At 34.1% G+C, this 23,229-nt stretch overlaps 1 protein-coding gene across 3 annotated transcripts in view; it reads left to right on the top strand.

Moving 5' to 3' along the window:
* The window catches only part of EPHA3 (EPH receptor A3), a 364,805-nt gene that overhangs the window by 6,941 nt on the left and 334,635 nt on the right, over positions 1-23,229 (top strand). For all 3 annotated transcript variants that reach the window (XM_011927599.1, XM_011927601.1, XM_011927600.1), the window contains exon 2: positions 13,145-13,209. In XM_011927599.1, the coding sequence (XP_011782989.1) occupies positions 13,145-13,209 (65 nt within the window). The remainder of the gene's footprint in view (positions 1-13,144; positions 13,210-23,229) is intronic.

Below are 23,229 nucleotides of genomic sequence, written 5' to 3' on the forward strand. Positions count from 1 at the left end.
ACTCCGCATCAAATTAAAGATGAGATTTTAAAAAATAAATAAATAAACATCTCCGGGTGCGCATAAAGCAGTCCCAGCCCTCTGGAGGCCAGCGGGTTCTTTGTGCAGGAGACTCTCAGCGACTGGCTGCCAAAGTCAGTTGCCGGAGCGCGACCAGGGTGCCGCGGCCCCCGTCCCGGGGTAGGGTGGGTGGGCGAGCGCAGTCTGATGCTCTTTTGCTCCGGGTTTCTGCCTCCGGGCGGACGGTGTAGGCTCTGCGATGTAGGCTGTAGCTAGCAGAGCGCGAAGGTGCAAAGTTACGCGAACACCAGCGCCGGGAGGAGACTGGAGCGCGCGAGAGGCAAACGTGCGCCCTCTGCCTGCTGCCTCGGATCTGCTGGCACTGGGAGAGCACGGCGTCCTCCTTAACACCTGGACCCTTCTTATCTGGGCGTCAGTAAGACGCCAGAGTCCGTGCGCCTTGGACGGGCCTGGCGGGTCCTGACCTGAGGAATAGACTTTGATTCAGGATCTACCATCGTCCTGCCGCCTTTTACATTGCTGTCAGCTAGGCTTTTCAGTTTGATGTTTGGAAGTGCTGTGTCTCTTTCCCATCCATTTTCATGGGTTCACCAGGTGACAGCCAAGGGAAGGAGATATTCTGCAAGGTTCGCTGCAGGACTGAGAAAGCATCTCTTACTGGGTGCGCTTGGTTGAGACTCACAGGAGTTGCCTCATACGCCCTGTTGTCCAGCTTACTGATTTCTAACCCTATCCGTTTACTATTTCTTCATCTTTTGGACATTCAACTCTTTTGGTGTCGCTAGACTAAAATGAAGAAATTTATTTTTTAGAAAAAATTTCTTTAAAACTACCTGCTAATGCCACCTGTTAGGCCCCTAGTAATTGCTGAGGGGGTGTCGGTAAACTTTGCCCCATGCATATTCAAAAGTTGTCTGTGTTCTCCCAAAGCCCGTGTTTGACTGACACCCTTTTATTAAAACAAAATTTTTCCTCTTCCAATATTGGGAGTACGGGTAGGTAATGGGCCAGAGAGGGTTTTGGGGAGCTGTGCTATCGATATAGGTTGGTGGTTGGATGATCCTGATGCTTCTGTGGCTGTGTTAGAACTTCAGTGTTTTTCATAAAAGATGGTATTGTTAAATCCTGTAGACTTCAAGACTAATATATCCTCAGTACCATGTTCAGCATTGAGAAAATAATTGTTCAGTGTTCTGCTGGCAAACAGATTTTTCCCTTACATTATCATTCATGACTTACTGAACCCCATTTAATCATTAAAGCAGCCCTAAAATAGGTAACGTGACATTCCCCATTGTTAAACTGAGGAAACTGAGAAAATGGATCCTAATAAAGCAGTAACTAAGCCAAGCCCTCTCTCTTGTCTTTGTCTTTTGATTTTAACCTCATATGTTTTCTTCTAGACACAAATGCCTATGAACTAGGGAGTCATCCTTGTCAGGAAAAGCACTAGCTTCTCAGCCTTAATCCCGGTGACTGTACTAATTTGTCTTCTGACTTTGCAAGGACAATTTAGAAAAACAATCAGAAATTTGTAGTGAAAAATTGAAGGAAACCATATAAATGAGAGTACTTTGGAACTATAAAGTGGTTCCACTCATAAGTTATGATTATCTGCATGGGTGGGGAACCCACTAAGAAACTAAGTTAAAGGAATTTGATGTAGACAGAAGAGTAGATAAAAATATCTGTGATGACTTTTCTTCACACGTTCTTACCTCTGTGTTCCTTTCCTGACACTCAAACACTCCTTTCCTCACCCTGGAGAGAAGATTTTGTCAAGCATTCCACACATACAGTGAGGAAATTGTCAATATAACCAGAGTGTGATTATTTAGGGTTATATGTAATAAAAATGAAGTGTTAATTAACAATTGGAATTGTCTTAAAGGTCAGTAATAGAAAATAGAACATGGTCCAAAAAGTAGACTTTAGTCTCTGTGGAAATTTTCCCCACTTAAACTATAATTTTTAAATTACTTAAGATGAGAAAAAAAATTTTAGTGATTTAGCTCTTCTTTCATAAAAACACTTGTATTCTATTTAACTGCAGCCATTGAGAAAAGGTAGCTAAAACAGGCTTTTGAAAGGTAGCAAATTAAGTTGGGGGCAATTATATTTTTCATGTGGGTATTTCAGCACATATGTTTTGCATTAATTGCTGCAATAAATTCTGTTAACCTGGCAAAGAGCAAAAATAGCATATTGATGACATCAGGCTTCCACAGCAGAAAGCAGCTTTTAGTATCTTGCTTTCTTCACTGTAACATAAAAAAAAGAAGAAAAAAAAAAAGACTAATGTGTTATCCGTTATGTTCCCAAAGAGTTAGCCAGTCTTTCAAGCTATTGGCATGTTTTCCATGAACAAAAGTGAAGAATGAGCAACAAACCTTTTCCCCTTACTTCCAGAGAATTCATGTCAATTACTCATTTTCCTATTACTTGATTTTTTATATTCATATTTGTTACTCATTTCCCTCTTATTTGATTTTTTTATATTTATCTTTGGGTTTTCAGAACTCTCTCACATCAAGGCGTATGTAAACTGACTTTAAAGACTCCAAACTGAGCTGTCTTCCCTTTTAAGACAAAAATCTTGACTGATTATATAGCAGGGCCTCAAAAGGGACTTGAGCAAATAGATAATTGTGGGTTAATTTTATTACCGAGAGGTTTATTTAGTCAATATCAAAACTGTTTCTTCTTGCTTTTTGAATACATTCATTTTGAGAAGGTTAATGTATGTTTTTTCAATTAATAGTTAAGAAAAATAGATGAATAAGCTCTACAGGTCCAGTAAGTGTAAACTGCCTCATATAAGGCTTTAAAATTTTACTTTTTGCCTCTGATAAAGTTGATTGATTTCCAATCAACAGGAAATTGTAACATTTCCTATCTTCTTCAGATTGACTAAGGGAAACACAGAGCAGCTTGTTAGTAGTCAATATATATTTATTTCCTGATTTTTAAACCCAATTTAGCAATTAATAAAACTGTATAGCTTTTAAAGGGATATATTCTTTCATTGAATATGATGGCAGTCTTCACACTGAGGGAAAGTCTGGGAAGCTAATTTGCAATGTCTTCCATGTGGATTATCTAACTAATCCTCTGGGTAAGCAAAACACCACTCACAGGAAAAGTCTATTTGCAGCACTGTGTGGGGTGTTACATCACCAACAGTATTGTCCTCTTACAAAACTGAGCTATTCCCAAACTGTAAGCAAAATTTTACGAATAAATACATACCTTTTGACCTCTCTGTGGCACAAAATTTTATTTTTTTGAATTATAAATATGTGGTGTGAAAAAAAAAAAAAGCAACCATTGATTTGTCACTATCTAATCTCGTTCATTTTCCCCAACTGTTCTCTAATCATCTATAATATTCAAAGGTGGCAAAAAGGCTAGAGTTATATACAAATCCCCCTCGAATAAGTCACAGCTGATCATGGTAGATTTTGCTTTTTTACAGAATAAAAGAACGGCAGCATCATATAAAAGTAGAACTAGAATTAAAGTAGATTGTTACTCTTTAATGAAATCTATAAACACCACCAAATCTAGTAACTGCCAAATATTGGAAATATTTTCAAAGAGGCAGTAAAAAGGAATTAGTATTTTTCTCTTGGTTTGCTTTTACTATCTGGTTTGCCATAGATAAGTTAATACTCATTTACATTAGATAACTCAAAAAGATAAACTTAGAGATTTTATTATAGTATTCTTGACACTTCTGATCTAAATTACAATTTGATTGTCCTTGTTCTCTGAAAAAGAAATTTCCACGTGTAATTATAGTATTTCATGTGACTAAACTAGTTAATCTATGCTTAACAATGGTGTTTCTTTCTATATTTTCAGATACAAATGCTTGTCTTTGACATTTGTACATTGAATAAGGAAAATTTTTCTTACCTTTGAAGGTGATGTTCTAAATCATACTAAAAGTTTTAATATTCCCACAAAAAATATAAAATGAGAGGAAGAAAACTAAAAAGATATAAAATTAGTAATATTCCTTTAAATTTTTCTTTCCAAAGGTGATCCTTTGGAAATTAACTCAGCATTTTATTTTATTTTTTTATGTTTGGCCAAGTTTGTAGTAGGTTTACTACCCTAACCCTATTAGTAAAAACTTTGGAACTCTAAATGTAATGACAAAGACACACGTTTAAGAATCATTAAAACGAGTCAAGAAAAAGGTTGATATATAACTAATTTTGTATTACATAATAATAAGTCGTCTTTCATATTATAATAATTTATTGTTCATGTTTGTTTATTTATCAAACTGTTCACCTGAGGATTAGTTACCCACTGGAGTTTGAAAAAAAAAAAATATGCTAGGGACTGGAATGCTCTGTGCTTTTGAAGATGTCAAATTCTATGGGATAAATGAATCTAAAATGAATACTTAAATAAAAATTGTTATAGGTATGAGAATTATGAAAAATATGATATGAATCTTTGGTGGAGGGTGCAATTTAAGTACCAGAACAGAGTCCCTGAGAGACAGGGAAAATTTTTTTAAGGTAAAAGATAATAGTAAATTCCTAAAAACAAGGAGTAGGAGATTAACTGATTTGCTTAAGTTCATGTGGTGGGGATAATTTTAAGCCAGATTTATTTTTAACTGCATGTAACTTTAAAAATAATTTAAATGAATATATAACAAAGACACATTTTTACGCATGTCCAAAATAACTAAATATTCAGAAACAGTTCTTATTAAGCACATACCTAAACTGATGTAAATTCTGTGTGAGTGTATGTGAATATATTGGAAACACACGTGACTGAATATCAAAATAGAACCATCACCAAATAAAAACTTCTGTAGATGCTATTCCTATTATGATTACACTACCCAAAAATACCTCATTGGTCTTTATTTGCATTCTACCATCTCTTTCATCAATAAAGTAAAAGTTTTCTGACTATTCCAGTGCGGAGTTTGATGTGTTCCATTGACACCATGCTCCTAAGATGTAAAGGAAAATACTAGTGTTTTGAAATAAACTGCTAAGAATGTGGTACCATATTTGATTTGATTTGTGGGACCAGTATAAAGACCCAAAAACAAACCTTGAAGAGTTTGTTTATGTGTGTGTGCTTATGTTTGTAGATGTCAGTCAAATTTGTATTGTCACGATCAGAATAAATGATATACATGAGATTTTAGACAATCCAGATATTCTGCAGAATATGAAGAAGTCAAAGCTTTATTCTGATTGTAGTTTTCCAGAAATTTGTTCAATCAGGAAACCAATTTCTTCTACACTGGGGTTCTTTCAAAACAAATACATGTGTATGTATGTGCACGTGTGTTTGAGGATGCCAAAATATCCAGAGGATGTTTTTAAATTTAAACTTACTTTTGACTCATCACTACATTCTTTGTTTCCTATGCTAGAATTTTGAATCTTTATATCCAAGGGACTTCTAGGAACAATTTTATTTCTAAAGGAAATATTATATTACAGTTATTCTGTAGGCCAATTTTCTTCTTCTATTTTCACAGCCAACAGTCAAACTCTGACTGAATAGAGAGCCTGTACTATCTGGATGTCGACATTCTACATTTTATGATAATACTATTTTTTAAATACCAAGATAGACTGATTTTATGGGGTGGAGGCAAAATGCATATGCTGTAGTTTAAACTGCTATTTCCCTTAATGACTATTTGTATTTCATAACTGAGTAATATGTTTTCATTTTTCACTTTTTAATCTTTCAAAAAGGTCTCTCCGAGTTGGATGTAAACAAGTCATTCTATTACTTCTGGAACACTTTAAAAAGCAAAACTGTGAAGAATAAAATGCTGTTTACATAATAATGTCCTAGTTTTAGAAACTTACATTTTGGGAGACACATTTTACTTGTCTGAATGATTCATAATCTCAGTTAACAATGGAGAGAAACAAAGAGTTGTTATTTAAGTCAGGCTGTTAGTGTACTAAAAATTCACTGGCAGTAGAGCATCACAACTCATTTACGTGAAAGGATTATTTTGTTATAAGAACACATTTCCTACTGATATCTTGATACCTGTTTGTTCCATAATAGTTTTGGTATCAGTATGACACTTATATTTCTCTGATTAAAAGACGAAAAAAGAAAATTTCAACACTTTATAAACAGCATAGGATTGACATTTACTAAAGTGTCCAAGTTTCCAGTAGAATTTTGTTCTACGTTATTTCCTGAGTCACTCTAGTTATAAAAACACAGACTCATCTTACTGTGAGACTCCGTTTTCCTTCCAAGGAGTTCCCCCTACTGTTGGCAAAGATTGAGATGAGACAGCTAATTGCAATTTCTTCTATAACTAAGATATTGCTAGAAATAAATCCAAAAGTATTGCCCAGGAGAAAAAGCTAATGAGAAAGAGTAAGTTAAGGGCAGAAATCTTCTTATATCACATAAACTGGCTGTTAAAATACCACCTGACAAAAAAGTTTCTTCATAACAATGTTTAACATGGCAGCATTTAAAAAATTATTACATCGGCCTGTCCCGGTGGCTCACGCCTGTAATCCTAGCACTTTGAGAGGCCGAGGCAGGCCGATCACGAGGTCAGGAGATCAAGACCATCCTGACTAAGGCGGGGAAACGCCGTCTCTACTAAAAATACAAAAACAAAATTAGCCGGGAGTGATGGCGGCGCCTGTGGTCCCAGCTACTCGGGAGGCTGAGGCAGGAGAATGGCGGGAACCCGGGAGGCGGAGCTTGCAGTGAGCCGAGATCGCGCCACTGCACTCCAGCCTGGGTGACAGAGCGAGACTCCGTCTCAAACAAACAACAACAAAAAATTACATTCTAATTTTAGCTGTTGATTTGATAAAAATTGCATAAATTAAAATTTCTGTGATAGAAAATGCTGCTAAATTTAACACAGTTTACAGGAACTTTTATCTGCACACAACTGAGGCATAATAGCTGACTTCGTTTATAGTACAATATTTTTATAATGTTTTATCTGTGAAATAAAATATTGATTAGATCTATTAAAATATTTTGGCTGATCCCGGTGACTCGCGCCTGTAATCCTGGCACTTTGGGAGGCCAAGGCGTCTGGATCACGAAGTCAAGAGATCGAGGCCTTCCTGGCCAACATAGTGAAACCCCGTCTCTACTAAAAGTACAAAAATTAGCTGGGCGTGGTGGCCCACGCCTGTAATCACAGTTACTCCGGAGGCTGAGGCAGGAGAATCGCTTGAATCTGGGAGGCAGAAGTTGCGGTGAGCCAAGTTTGTGCCACTGCACTCTAGCCTGGCGACACAGGGAGACCCCGTCTCAAAAATAATAATAATAATAATAATAAATAAAATAAAATGCTTGGGTAGAAAGAAAATAAATAAATACAAACAGGAAGTCCACAGGAACAATTAAATTAAGAATATGCAAGCTCAGTAGATAAAAATTGTTGCAATACAGAAGTACATCAAAAAAACTATCTTCTCTAAACTTCTCAATGTCATACCCTGGTGCACACAGTAAAACAGAAAAGCTGAGCTTTGGTGAATCCTATCAGAAAATATTTGTCGGTTTCTTAATTCTGTATTATGTTTGACCAGAGAACTACACAGAGAATTATAACACTGAGAAAAAAAATTATTTCTTTCTGTATCATTTTCTTCAATTTGTGACGTTTAAATATATTTAGAAGCAGATGGAAGAACTCTGTGTAGTTCTGTAACCTAGAGCAAAGTTATTCTGCTTAATGTAACTGAAAGTGATGAAAATGATAAAGATAAGTATTTGTGAAATGAGGCTGGGACAATTACAGTGATGGTGTGCATAGAAAGAAACTGTCATTACTCTTTAGTAAAAACAAGATGTAATCAAAGGATGGGCTTATTTTCTATTGTAGTGGTTTTATAGTTATTTGTACTTGGCCATAAAAGTCCCTTTAACTTAAGGTTTTACAAGAAAACTTGTGCATTATTATATGAGTTTGAAATTCTTTAGCCATTAAAGCCTACACCTTGAAATGATTGTTTAATAATTATTTATAACTCAGTTTCATAAAATGCAACTACAGCATTACCACAAAGCCTATGGGTATATTATTAGGTAATTGGAAAGATCTGCTTCAGTAAAAAGCTGTGGCATTTAATCTTAAAAGCCTTTTAGAACTGTCTGCATGTTTGTAGCACTTAAAAATCTTTCAAGGTGTGAATATTAGTTTCATTCTCAGTCTTTCTAAGTGGACAAGTAGCCACTATGAATCAGAATTTAGAAATGTCCTTTAAAAATCTTTATGTGTTAGTAATTCTCTAAAAATCAAAACTCCAGAAACTTGTACATTTTTAATCTGCCCTCACTAACTGGGAATATTTGTTTCAAGCCCTTATTTTAGTAACTGAGAACTTGAAAAAAAAAATCTTAGTTTGTTCTTTTTACTAAGAAGAAAAGATGATGTAAATTATTGGAATAGGCAATTCTTTGTGACACTGCCAATACTAATGAGCAATTTTACTAGGAGTGGACTTTTGATTGAGTCTCTCCATTGTGATAGAGGACAGGAAAGGAAGAGAGAGGATGGCTCTGGGAATCTTAATCCCACAATCCAACAGAGGGGGGAAATGTAACAGTAGAAATCAGTGGCAGAAATGACATCCAGGTTTCCCCCTTTCCATAAGTACTTATTACCAATTTGAGCCAATTTGCTCTATACTTTGTTCCTTTTTTTGTTTGCTTGCTTTGTTTTGTTTTGTTTGTTTTTGAGACGGAGTCTCACTCTGTCTCCCAGGCTGGAGTGCAGTGGCGCGATCTCGGCTCACTGCAAGCTCCGCCCCCGTGGTTCAAGCGATTCTCCTGCCTCAGCCTCCCGAGTAGCTGGGACTACAGGTGTGTGCCGCCACGCCGGCTAATTTTTGTATTTTTAGTAGAGATGAGTTTTTGCCATGTTGGCCAGGCTGGTCTTGAACTCCTGACCTCTGGTGATCTGCCCGCCTCGGCCTCCCAGAGTGCTGGGATTACAGGCATGAGCCACCGTACCCGGCACTATACTTTGTTCTTACTCCTTTACTCCATTCTACACCTTATTTACATCAGAAACCATCATTCTTTCTTTCCAGATCTCAGTAACAGTGCCCATCTGAAAGCCAAATCAACAGTCCAAGTAGATTACCTTCCCCTTCTTATGAATATAAGCCCCTTCTAGCCATACATCTCTATTTAAAAGCAATTAGAGGCAGTAAAACATGTAAAAGAAAAACCTAGAACCATATCCATCCATACATAAGATGGTGATTTCCAAATTAATTTTTGCCCAGAAAAACTACATTTATTTATTTACTAACTTAAATAGAATGATGATATTATAAACATTTCCAATTTAAATAACTTTCATTAAAAAAGTTAATATAGGCCATATAGTTCTTTGAATATAAAATATTCTAAAATTAACAAAATAATGTGTTTTCTGTTACACACCAAAAATATCTGGCAATCACATCATTAGAATATGAAATCTGGGAAGGGGTAACTTACAGCTTTGACAAATAACTGGCATGAGATAGCCATTAAAGAATGAAGTCATGCATATGTTCCTATCTAAGGTTAAGTAAGTTTTCGTTTTGTAAGATTTTATCATTGTGAACTCACATTGTCCAGCAAGTGAAATAAACTATCCAATTACTAGTGCAATTATAACTCAGTCCACAGTATTGTATTTGTACGTCACAACTCATCAGACTATCCTGTCTGTGCTAGCCTTTGAAAGGAAATGATCAGGTCTACATATGTTTAGAGAGGGGACAGCATTCTAGTAACCAAAGTTCTTGCCTGTATCAGTGTGGGGTTTAAGGTATGTATTGCAATGTTACATTGAGTCAATGTATGCAGATAAATCCCTCACAGATTTACTTTGAAATTCCATTCATTTTCTTTTCTTACCTCAATTATGCTATATACTCCAACTGTTCTATAATGGATCACAGGAGATTTGAGGTTTGTATCCTGGGAGTCCCAATTAAGTAACCATTCACTTTAAAGTACTTAGAATTCTTAGACGGTGTTATTTTTATTTGGGTACAAACAAAAAAGACTTTATAAATCCAAAGTGTATGCTTTTAAAATGTGTTTTGAAGTTAACTATTCTACTCTACTAGGTCATGTATTTAGGTCATGTAATTGAATTATAAATATAATTCAGAAGTCAAAATGGAACTGTTGTCAAATAATATTAATATATTAAATTTACAAGAACGGAGTCTGTACAGCATGTTATAAACTCATCGTGGTTTTCAAGATATTTATGGTATTGGAACATCACAGCAACACTGCAAGATACTCAGGGTAGATCTAATTGATAGACAATAGAATCAGTCAGAAGTAATGCTGCTAATTGTGTTTTTCTCATTTGTGCTAAATGGAGTACACTAAAAATTTAATTTCTGAGTAAATGCAATAAATTTAATTAATCTACACTTACTTTAATTGACTGTATGGTCTAACTTTTTTTGGTTTATTTGTTCTCCTTTGAGTAGAAACCAAATGCTGATGTGATTAGTCCAGTTATTTTCCACTGTTCTTATTATCAGAAGAAACTTAAGGATATGGTAGTTCATTAGCTGATAACCTACATTCCAATAAGTAATTTACTATATGGAGTCTATGTAATAACCATATCTTCTTCTCCTCACTCTGGTTACTAATATGAGATTAAACTAGTGATTGATCTTACCATGTGGAGTAACATATAATTATCATTTAGTAATGTGCAATTAGTACCTACACACAATGATACATTAAGCCATTTAAACCCCTAAGGACATTGCAAATATAATCTAATAATTTATGCATACTGGCAAGCTGATGTCTACTATGCAAATCCCATATAAAGCTCAGAGAAATTAAATGATTGGTATGAAACAACTAACAATTGAACTAGGTATATCTTTTATGAGAATGAATGTTGGTAATATCCTTTAATTTGAAGGTGAGGAAGTATTTTTGTATTTTAAAAAATTTTCTAACACTGATCTGAAATATAATCTATAACACTGATTAATTGGTAGAGGGTTTTTAATTATTTTCCAGAGATAATTGCAATATAATTAAGCATACTGTTAATTTCCAAACTGATATCATGGTAAACAATTCAATTATGGAAATTATACTATGTAATCCATGCAGCGGCTATCTATCTTCTGTTTTAATCTAAATGCAGTTACTTCTTATTAGGATTAATTTATTGGGAAAACATTCTTTAATCATTAAGGAATCATAATGTAAAAGGTAAAGTTTATGTTTGTCTTTTACTAGCAAGACTTAAAGAATCTAACTTTGAGAACTGTATTTCTTTTACATTGTAATGATCAAGAGCCTTACTTTTACCCACCTAATGTATTTATCAGCTAACCAGGTAATCAAAATTTTAGTACTACCTGAAAATTTAGAAATCTAATGTCTATCAAATGTGTAATTAATTTTTCTTAACATTTTATAAGATTAATATTTCCTTTACAAAAAATAGTTGAGATGATTTTTTAGTGTATCAAATACGTAATTTATTTTTCTTAACATTTTATAAGATTAATATTTCCTTCACAAAAAATAGTTGAAATGATTTTTTAAAGTCTATCAAATATGTAATTTATTTTTCTTTACATTTTAAAAGATTATTGTTTGCTTTGCAAAAAAAAAATTACTTGAGATGATTTTTAAAAGGATGGTCCTTTTCATGTATCAGGAAACACTTTATAAACAACATGAGAACATGTTGTGCAGTGTACGTATTTACATTATGTTTTGGTGTGTGTATATATATATAACCCCTGAAAATGATTCCTTTCTATTGTATTTATTGATTTTCATGGTCTGGTTCATGTTAATAATGCATGCTGAGTTTATGTAACCTTCCTTCACATCCTCCATTAGTCAATCATGGGATTTTTCTTCTAATTTAGAAGAAAGATGAGGTAAAATCATAGTTTCCATTATTTAATAGGTCAGATAGACAAAGTGAACCTTTTGTTATTAATTGTATTTGAAGTGCTGTTTTATATTTAACTTTCTAACCCATTACAAATTAATATTTGGTGTGGAAAATAAACAATGTTCCATCTTCTTTTAATAATATATTAAAAAGACAATCATATACATGTTATATTTTACTTTTTGTGTACAAACATCGATTAAAAGTCATTAGAACTAGCACGAAGTTCTGAGTAAAACCACTAAAGCCTTTGAGTAAAAATACTCACTCTGCCGCCCGAGCTGGAGTGAATGGCGCGATCTCGGCGCACTGCAAGCTCCGCCTCCCGGGTTGCCGCCATTCTCCTGCCTCAGCCTCCCGAGTAGCTGGGACTACAGGCGCCCGCCATTACGCCCGGCTAATTTTTTTGTATCTTTAGTAGAGACGGGGTTTCATCGTGTCAGCCAGGATGGTTGCGATTTCCTGACCTCGTGATCCACCCGCTTCAGCCTCCCATAGTGCTGGGATTACAGGCTTGAGCCACGGCGCCCGGCCAAAACAACTACTTTAAATAAGTAAATCTTTACACAGGTGTTATTATAAAACATAGTTTTACTTTTATTTCTCCTCAAATTGGTAGTTAAACTTTTTGTTTGTTACATGTAAGTAAATAATGAATACATTTTTTAAAAATGCACATTGCAGAATATTATGTTGAGTATTAACCAGGGACAATATGAAGGTGCCATAATAAATATAAATAAACATATATTGATTCACTGTAGCAACATATTTAAGAAATGAAATAATTGTGAAATCATATGCAAATTTATCAAATTTAATATTTTTGAAGTTATTTTGATATGCTAGCATTAATATTGTTTTCTATTTTGCATTTTTGTTTCCTCTTTAAATCTGTAATTATTATGTCAGAAATTGTCAGTATATTGAACATTAACCTATCCTTGTAAATAAATGCAAACACCTTGAAAGGACACAGAAACTTTTGATCTCTTAACTTTCCCTGTGTATTTTTTGTAACTCCCTTTTTTTATACTAATTATAGACATAATGAAAAGGAAGAGTTATGTTTTTTGAGCAATATCAGCGACAGACAATGTGAACTCAACAGAAGCAAATAGAAATAATTCACTGTTATTAATTGTGTTTGTGTATTGTGTTTTATTTCAGTCAATCTACTGGATTCAAAAACAATTCAAGGGGAGCTGGGCTGGATCTCTTATCCATCACATGGGGTGAGTTTAATAAACTATCAAAAGGAAACATCATTTTCTCCATTACCTTTCTTAGGAAGCAAATGGATTTATTGTATTCTCTAAAGAGAACTCTTGTACTTCTGGTGACAAATTATATTTGTAGGAGTATTCAATATATGGAGTAGCACAACTTGACATTTGTGTCCAGTGGAGTTACTGAGAATTTTGAAGATTTTTTTGTTCTTAATTTATCAGTTGCTTAAATGAATTGATTAAATAGTTTAATTATTGTTGGCATCATGTTAATGATCTAAGAGTGACTTTTTTTTTTTGATGTGATCAGAATAGGTGAATTAATTAGACTGCCCAAATTTCAGGTGATGTAGACAGTGTGTATTTGGGGATGGTAATCTCCAAAGTCGTAGCCTTAAAATTAACCTCGGTAACTGCTCTTCCAAGTAGGTAGAATTTATTGTTCAACATTATAAACCTATATTGTCTTAATTTACTTGTTTAAAATGTCTACAATTTGCCTAGATCAGTTTAAAAATGAGAATGTTACTTAGAAAAAATCTGCTGCTGCCTTTAAGTTTTAAACTTTTTATATAGCTTTGGTATTTTATCAATCCAGATACAAATTACAGAGTGTGTAGCATTTTGGTGCTCCAAATGACTATAATGAGCCTTTTCTGGGAGAAAATTTTTCTTTTAGTTTTTCTGAAAAATGGGAGGTGGGGTTACATTTCTCAAACTCTTTTCCCTACACAATTGTGTAATAAATTCCCCAACATACCTTTTTGTTTCTAAGTATAACATGTGAAATATGCAAAATATTTTGAAATATTTGTCCTAGGAACAAGCGTATGTATTCCTGTCCTTCTATGATAGTCGTCTTTTCAAGAGATTGTAATTACTTCCACTTCATATTGGTGTTCAGTCTTTAGAGTTTTGTGCCTAAATATACACAGTTTTATGACAGCACCAGCTTCTTCACCAGCGGATGTTTTCCATCAGAGATACTTCATCTATCTGTCATCTTTGTATCTGCTTCTCTTCCTGACACACCTTGACTTTGACAATATGCCAAAACCTAAAATCAAGCCTTCATTAGTTACTTTGGAGCAGAGAGTATGAAGTAAGCCAGGATTTGGTTTTCCCAGAGGTGTAAAAGGAATCAAATGATTAGGATAAAAGCACAGCCTAGGTTGTCATAAAGAGTGAATTGAAACTCAAGATTGAGCTGGAAAACTCGTTTGAAACTAATCATCTAAAAGTCAAACCTCACCTTAATTTGATTTTAGAAATTTAAATTTTTCATGACTCCTTCAGATAATATACCAGAGAACTTGCTGCTTCAGGATATAAGAAAAGCAAAAACTATAGTAACGTTTAGTTACTATATATTAGTATATAGTATACTATATACCATATATACATATGGTATATATATTACTATATTAGTATCTGTAACTAATAGATACATATATGTTGATTTTTTAAAACAAGAAATTATCTTATATTTCACAGCAACAGTCTGGCTGATGTTTTCCTTTAAAGAAGGTATGGCGGTAACACATTTTTATATGTTGAGAGTTGGGGGAAATGAATTCCCCCATTGTTAATCTCATAGATAATGTGATGGGGTAGAGTTGGCACTTCTACTTCCAGAGCTATGTTGGAGGTAGACAGTGGGGTGTTCTCAGCACCTTGCTGGGTAAAGTGTGACACAGGGACAAACCAGCAGCATCAACCTGTGGGAGATGATTAGAAATGCAGACTACCAGAGCCTGCTCCAGACATTGTCAATCAGAATCTGTATCTCAATAGGTGACTCTTTAGCACATTCAATTTGAAAAACACCCCTCTGGATAAATTACTTCTTTACATTTCCCATCTCTGGCCCAATTTACTATCTCTTTGTTGCCTAGAAATCTCTTAGAGCCTCCACAGTCAAAAGTTTTCAGTTTCTTCTTTGGTTTACTGTTGCCTCAGAGATCCCCACTCAGACCCATTGGCTTCTCTTCATTGCTGTCCTCTGTTGATCTTTCATCTGTGATTTTCTTATTTCTGATGCATAAAATAGCCTAAAATAGTTGGTCATTCTCTTCAAGCTTATCATTATTATTTGCAGGGAGAAAAGAGAAATTCCCCAATAGTTCATGAAACTTACAATACCTAAGAACCCCAAAGCTAAAAAAAAAAGAATAAAATCAAATGATGTGAATTATTGTTCTGTGGTGATATGTAGTATATATTTCCTTTAAATTTCTCACATATTTTTGTTAACCATAATATATATAAGGAAATATATAGTGCAGTTTAGAAAATGTTAGGTCAACTGTTTTTTTGGGAAATTGACCAAATTATTAGGTGAAAATACTGTATGGTAAGTTTAAGTTTTGGATTTAATAGCCTGGCATATACAAATATTTGTGCCTCCAGATTCAATTAATTATTTTTATTGCTCTCATTTTTAATATGACAAGGATAGATTAGTTTTGTGGTTGTATTGTTTTTAAAGGAAATAGATACTTATAACAATTGTGATATCCTTGCTGAAAGGTTTTTCATAAAATAAAAAGACAAGTAATAGCTGGAAATGGACTTTGAGTTTGTTATTTTTCAAATTAATTAAATAATAATTGGCAGTGCATCTGACTGGAGGATAACTAAAATATGACTGTAAACTTATGGGGAAAAATCATAATAACAATATTATACCATATTAAATCACTGCAAATTCTCACTCTTGATTTAGGATAGTAGTTCTTAACAGGTTGAGCGAGTAAGAGAAAAGGGAATTTTTATTTTGTCTCGGGCAGATATTTGGCAATATTTGAAGACTTTTGTCACAACTGGGGAAAGGAGGCACTTTTACATTTAGTAGGGGAGACCAGTGGTACTGCTAAATACCTTACAATGAACATGGCAGCCCCTAAAAAGAAGAATGACCTGGTCTAAAATGGCAGTGCCTAAGTTGAGAAACTCTCACTTGGGGGATTAATAATAGCATTCCATCAGGAACTGCCCTTAACTAAGGAGATCTGGGAGACGGCCAGCTCCTTCTCTAACTTCCAATCATATTCTCATCAGAAGCTCTAAATTCCAAATCATGTTCTCATCAGAAGCTCTGAATTCCAAATCTGTTGAAATATAAATTTAAAAAAATAAATCAATGATTCATTTCAAACTTGAAATGTGTCTTTCATGGAATGCTTGTATCACCTGAGCTACAAAAAATTAACATATTTGGAGAAAAATGGCCAAGAGTAGCTCATTCCTTCATATGATTTGTTTTCTTTTTCTATTCTTTCTTTTCCTCCAAAGATGTATTCATACATGAAGCTTTACAATTTGCCTCAGCAATTTTCTTGGGAGTAGTATTTCTCTCTCCATTTTTAAATGGTGCTTCATATCTTAGAGAAAACCTTGTAGGTAAATATGATACTACATATATTATTAGGCCTTGGACCAATTCTCCAAATAAATATCTGGGAGTAAATTTGTGAAACTTTAATTTTCTCTAAATGAAGGTCATGAAAATAATACTCAAATTTGTAAACTGAAATTATTTGTGGAGGTCATAAATAGCAATTTATTTTTCAATGGAAGAGTTTTATTTGTCACTCATATTATCTGGCATTATATTTGGTGCCTCTAGCAAAGCAGACAGAAGCAGTTACCTTCTCTGGCCCTATAAACTATGAATTATAATATGATATTTGAATCCAGGGCTTAATTTTATTCAGAAATTTGAGTAAATAATTCAATAGTTCTAATATTAATATTTGATTTTGAGAATAATCAACACATATCAAAGCTTCTATATATTGTTAGGTTACAGCTTAGAAAAACAGTCTTTTGCTTACACATGACTCAATTGATTGTACTTAAACTGATCGATGATTGATTGATTGATTGATAGTGTATACCATGTAAAGTTTCTTAGACTACATATCATTACATAAGTTCATTGGAGGAGAGATCCAAGGAAGGTCGAGCTACACAGTTTTCACTTAGTATAGTATTGATATCCTGATGAACTAGTACAAAGAAATCATAAGCTATGACTCACTTAATTAAAGAAACTCCAATGAGAAGAGAGTGACAACTGGTAGGGTTCAGGGAGTGTAGAAAAAGCACTGTCTGAAACGAGTAATATATATTTGTGGAAAATAGAGGCATCAGAATTAGTAATTATGGAATTAAGATTTCTTTAGATATTTATTGATGTCTTAGCAGTGAACATGCACTTAAATGAAAACACTCTTTTGGCAAATAGAGAGCTTGCTGATTGCCCACCCAATATCTGGATTCTCCTTGCTGATGGAAGAAACATCGATATTGTTCAAGTTTTCACTCTCCCAAGTGTTACTGGAAAATGGCCCTTCTGCTACTCCGTGGGTTGAATGTTGATTCATCTGAGAACTAATCATGACCATGATAGTTATTTTGGTAGGGATTGGTTGAAGCAAGTGTAAGTAAAGCCAATGATACTGGTGCAGAATTCTAGTGATTTCTAGGAAAGGTTTTCCCCCGATAGAGAGATAGGGAGAGATCTAGCATTTCCTCCGTTTGGACTTGTTCTGTAAAGGCTCTGGGTCTGCAGCAGCTGCATTTCTCTCAGGACTAGAAAGGCAGAGCCCAGTGAGCATAAGAGAAACCAGCATGAAAGCTTGTTATCACTGAACCACTGAATTACGTGAAATAATGCCTCTTCTTTGTTATTTAAGCCACTCTTAGTATTTTTCATGCTTTCAAATGAAAGGCATCCTGATAGGATAGAATGTTTTATCTTTGCTCAAATACTGTAATTTCTAAATGGAGGCTATCATTGTGTATTATAGTGTCATATATATTTTCCAGATTGTCTTTTTTAGTACTTTAGTAAGATGTCAAAAATAATAGAGTAGTAAAACAGGTTAAGCACATTGGTTAGAATTGAGGCATCTGCATTTCCATTCTATCTCTACCACTTATTATATAACCAGATGTAAGCGAATTAATCAAAAACTGACCGGGTGGCTCACACCTGTAATCCCAGCGCTTTGAGAGCCTAAGGTGGGAGAATCACTTGAGACCAGGGATTCAAGATCAGCCTGGGCAAACAGCAAGAACACCCCATCTCCAATAAATAAATAAATACATAGAAATTAGCCTGGAGTTGTGGCATTCACCTGTAGTTGTAGCTATTCAGGTGGCTGAGGTGGGAGGATCACTTGAGCCCAAGAGTTCCAGGCTGCAGTGGGGTATGACTGAGCCGCTGCACTCTAGCCTGGATGATGGAGCCAGACTCTGTCTCTCAAAAGGAATTTTTTTTTAATCTTGAAAAAACATTTGTCTTCACCTCTAAAAATGGAAATTAGAGTAATTCCTATGTCATATCACTTTAGAGCAAATGAGATTTGAGCATAAGTATATATACGTATATATATATAATACATGTGAAAGAGCTATATAAATATCATTTCTTATTCTAAGACAAGCTTTGAGGTTCTCCTACTTTAATTCAAACTCTTTTGCTAAATTCATTTACCTGTCTCCATAAACCTTAGTCTACACTTGAGGTCTTGAATTTGTATTTAGGAGAAGGAAGGTTGACAGTGTTGTGTGAAGTCTCAGCAGGCACCTCTTCTCAATTCAGAGTCCAATACATTGTCTCTGATGTCACTTCGTTTTTATTCCATCCAATCTGCACAGACAAAAGTTCACATACAATCTTGCTGCAAAAGGAATTGCGGTTTTGGACCGTGAATTTTAAATCATTATTACTAGGCTCAAACACATCTTTATTAGTCAAAATAGGAACCATAACAATCATCACATTTTTGCCAACGAGAAATAAGTTTGTTTATTCCTGTAGCATAAAAGTCCATGCTTCGGGATTCGATGAACTCTTGGAAAGCATTTTCTGCATCCTGCTAGTTGTGGAAGCGATTTCCCTGCAAAAGGTTCTCGAGATGCTTGAAGAAGTGGTAGTCAGTTGGCGAGAGGTCAGGTGAATATGATAGATGAGGCAAAACTTTGTAGCTCAATTTGTTCAACTTTTGAAGCATTGTTTGTGCAATGTGTCATGGGGCATTGTCGTGGACAAGAATTGGTCCCTTTCTGTTGACCAATGCCAGCTGCAGGAATTGCAGTTTTCGATGCCTCTCATCAATTTGCTGAGCATACTTCTCAGAAGTAATGGCTTCACCAGGATTCAGAAAGCTGTAGTGGATCAAAACAGCAGCAGACCGCCAAACAATGACCATCACTTTTTCAATGCAAGTTTGGCTTTGGAAAGTGCTTTGGAGCTTCTTCTTGGTCCAACCACTGAAATGCTCGTCACCACTTATATAAAATCCACTTTTCGTCGCACGTTACAATCTGATTGAGAAATGGTTCATTGTTGCGTAGAATACGAATATGACACTTGAAAACAACTTTTTTTCTTTTTCTTTTTTCTTTTTTTTTTTTTTTACTTTCTCTCCACTCATGAGGCACCCATTTATCAAGTTTTTTCACCTTTCCAATTTACTTCAAATGCTGAAGGACTGCAGAATGGTCAACATTGAGTTCTTTGGCAACCTCTTGTGTAGTTGTGAGAGGATCAGCTTCAATGATGACTCTCAGTTGGTTCTTGCCAATTTCCAATGACAGGTCACTACGCTCCTCATCTTCAAGGCCCTTGTTTCCTGTGCGAAACTTCTTGAACCACCACTGCACTGTACCTTCATTAGCAGTCCTGAGCCAAATGCGTTGTTGGTGTTGTGAGTTGTCTCCAATGCTTTACAATCCATTTTGAACATCAATAAGAAAATCACTTGAATTTGCTTTTTGTCTAACATCATTTCCATAGTCTAAAATACATATAAAAAACAGCAAATAATAAGTCATTACCAAAAACAAAACGAGAAATGCACATTAAAATGACGTATAACATATTTCACACTTAATTCAGAATGTATTCCAGTATCAAATGGTAAATTTCAACAATGCAAACACTGCAATTACTTTTGCATCAACTTAATAATTGAGGCAGTTTAAACATAGTAATTTGGTATGCAGTTTATTTATAATTTTTGGTGATGAGAATGTTCTCAAATATTGATATTTCAGATTTCAGGTCCAATGTTACTTCTTCATGGAGACTTCCTGAACTGTTCACAAGCCCCCCTCCTGCCCCACCACCTCCTAAATGACCCTCACCCCATCGCTAGTGTGTAACACCTGATAAGCTCATCTGCCTCCTTACGTATGTTCTTTGTTGTATAGCCACAGCTTACAATTATACATTAATGCAATCATTCGACTGATCTTTATTTCAGCCAGGAAACTCTGGCTTTCACAGGAAAGCTCTGTGAGGCCAATCTTCATTTCACGAAATTCTCCCTTAATTCTCAGCATTTACAGTTCCTATATTAATTGCCCATGAATTAAAATTATTAAAAAATGAATAATAAAAGCTTTGCCAATTAAGAAAGCTAACATCGATTTTTGTTTTGTTTTTTGAAAATAATTTGATAATTTACACTATATTACTTGAAATAATGTCTTTTAGAGATTTCATTGTCTCTTTTAATGGCATAAAATTAAGTACAATTCTTATATATAAACGCATATATCTTGTATAATCTATAATATATCTATATTAAATATATTACATTGTCTTTTGTACTAGCAGACATATTTAGTTAAATGTAGCTAGAAAATACAACTGGCCAGTGAACTGAAGTTTAACTGAAAAAAAAAAACTACATAAAGATAGCTTCATATTGAAAATTATATTGATTGTTATCAAGGGGGGGAAAAGTGAGAATCCTGTAAATAAATCCAGTTCAGCAAATCATAGAACTGTTTAAAATGAATAAATCATAGAGAGGAATGAAAATAATAAAAATACTTTCTAAATTAAGTCTTTACTTTTCTACTTTACAGTATGATGTTATTTGCCTGTAATATTAGAATTATTGCTATTTGGGAAGTTCAGTTTCTACAAAATCTTACCAACTGGATTTCTAGCTTTCGCCTTGTGAATGGGATTTTAAATGCAGAAAGAATATTTTGACAACTGGGTGTCAGCAATAACCACCTGGGATTCTGCCTTTATGAATCACAGTCCAAATTCTACTTCATAGACTGAATTGTCAATCCAGGAACATCAAATTTTTGACATATGTGATATGTGATTCTTGGTCATTTGAAATTGTTCTGCCTAGACTCTATTTTAAGTATGTCACTCTCACTTATTATGCCGACCTCTCAAGGAAAGATGTCTGATTACATTAGAAAAACATGGCAAAATCTTACCGGCTTGTTTTTTTGAACCTTTCCTTGAAACAAAATGCACTCTGGAAAAAAAGAGGAAATGTGGACAAGTGCTAGAAATCAGATAAGATAGAATTTATTCTAGCAACATTTAATTTTTTAAAAAATAAAATGCTATCTTGGTGCTTTAAAAAAATAGAAGTGATTTTTCTGTTGCTAACACTATGTCTCTATGTGAATTGTGTTCTCTTCATCAAAACAGTGTTTATGTTTAGGGAGATTGGATTAGAATTTTAAAAATATAGCGTATACTGTATTTCATTTCTTTTACTTTGATGTACGCTTAGTGGGATTTAAAACAAAGGAGACCTGAAACATAAGTTCATGGGTTTTATTTCCTCCAGCTTTACTCATAAATTCATTTGTGCTTTATGATCATTACCTAACATATATTAAATATAAAGTTAAATAAAAAGCTAAGATGTAGCCAAATCATTTTCATTTCTATTTTGAGCGTTTAAATATTTCATATGTTTGCTATAAGCATTCTTTATTTGTTTTTTAAAGTAGATTTAAAAATTCCAAATAGAAGACTGAATTCTGCTTCTGCTAGTTTTTCATATTGATAACATTTTTTCTCTAAAACAAATAACTTTGACACTAAGCTCTGTTTTGTTGTTCAACTTCAAATTAGCATATTTTCTGGTCAAAAATGCACAGTTATTAAAATAAAAGTGACCAAAAATATACATATTATAATTTTAAAAGAATGGCTTTCATATTCAATTCATTATACATTAAATGTGTTGAAACGTGCAAAATAGTGTATGACAGACTGAATATGTTTGTGCATTACTAAGAAATGTCCTATTCCTTTAATATTTTGTAGAGAGTATATTCAGACTAAACATTATGTTTTCAGGCTTCCAAGTGTTCTTTTGTATGAAGGATATAAAAACAAGATACATACCCTGATGGAAAGGAGTTTCAACTGTGTCTTTCTGTTACATGTAAAACAAGAATTTTTAAAAATAATTCACACAAAAGCTTTGCTTATTTAAAATATTGCCTCTTTTATTAAAATTTTTAATTATTTTGACCCTTAAGCTTATTACGGTCTGGGTGCTTAATATCTTTCGAAAAATTAAAAAAAGAAATTAAATTTAGTCTGTAAAAACTATGGTGTCGTATACTTTTTATATCAGTCCCAAGTCCCAAGTGATAGTCACCGAGCCTGAGAGTGCTTAATGGCTATGATGTGTGCAATATAAACCACCTTAAGTATTTCTGCAGCCTGAATAGGGTGTAGATTACCATCACTTATTTTCCTGCATATGATGCTCACTTTATTGAGAAATTATTATATCAATAAAAATATTACCAAAGTAATATATGAGATTCCTTGGGAGTTGCTAAAATCATTTATCTCTATTACATGTGACATAAGAAGAAAAATGTCAAAGGGGCTGATACACTTGGATTTTTCTGAGTATATCTAAAATCGTATTATTACACATTATTTTTATTCTGTTAATAAGGCAGTTTGATATATATAAACTAACAGATCAAAATTGTTACTTTTAAACTGCTCTACAATAGTTGTTAGAAATGCAAAATTCTGGGCCCTAATCATGACCTGATGCATGAGAAACCCTGGGGATGGAGCCCAGCAATAGGATTTTTAATAGGCTGTCCATGGGATTCTGATGCTACTCAAGTTTGGGGATCACTGTGTTAGAAAATCATTATCTGATGTAATGAGGCATACAGTACTTACTAAGATATTCAGCTGCTGCTTGATTCAGGGCT

Source organism: Colobus angolensis, unplaced genomic scaffold, assembly GCF_000951035.1.
Source record: "Colobus angolensis palliatus isolate OR3802 unplaced genomic scaffold, Cang.pa_1.0 Scaffold73, whole genome shotgun sequence".
Lineage (NCBI taxonomy): Eukaryota > Metazoa > Chordata > Mammalia > Primates > Cercopithecidae > Colobus > Colobus angolensis.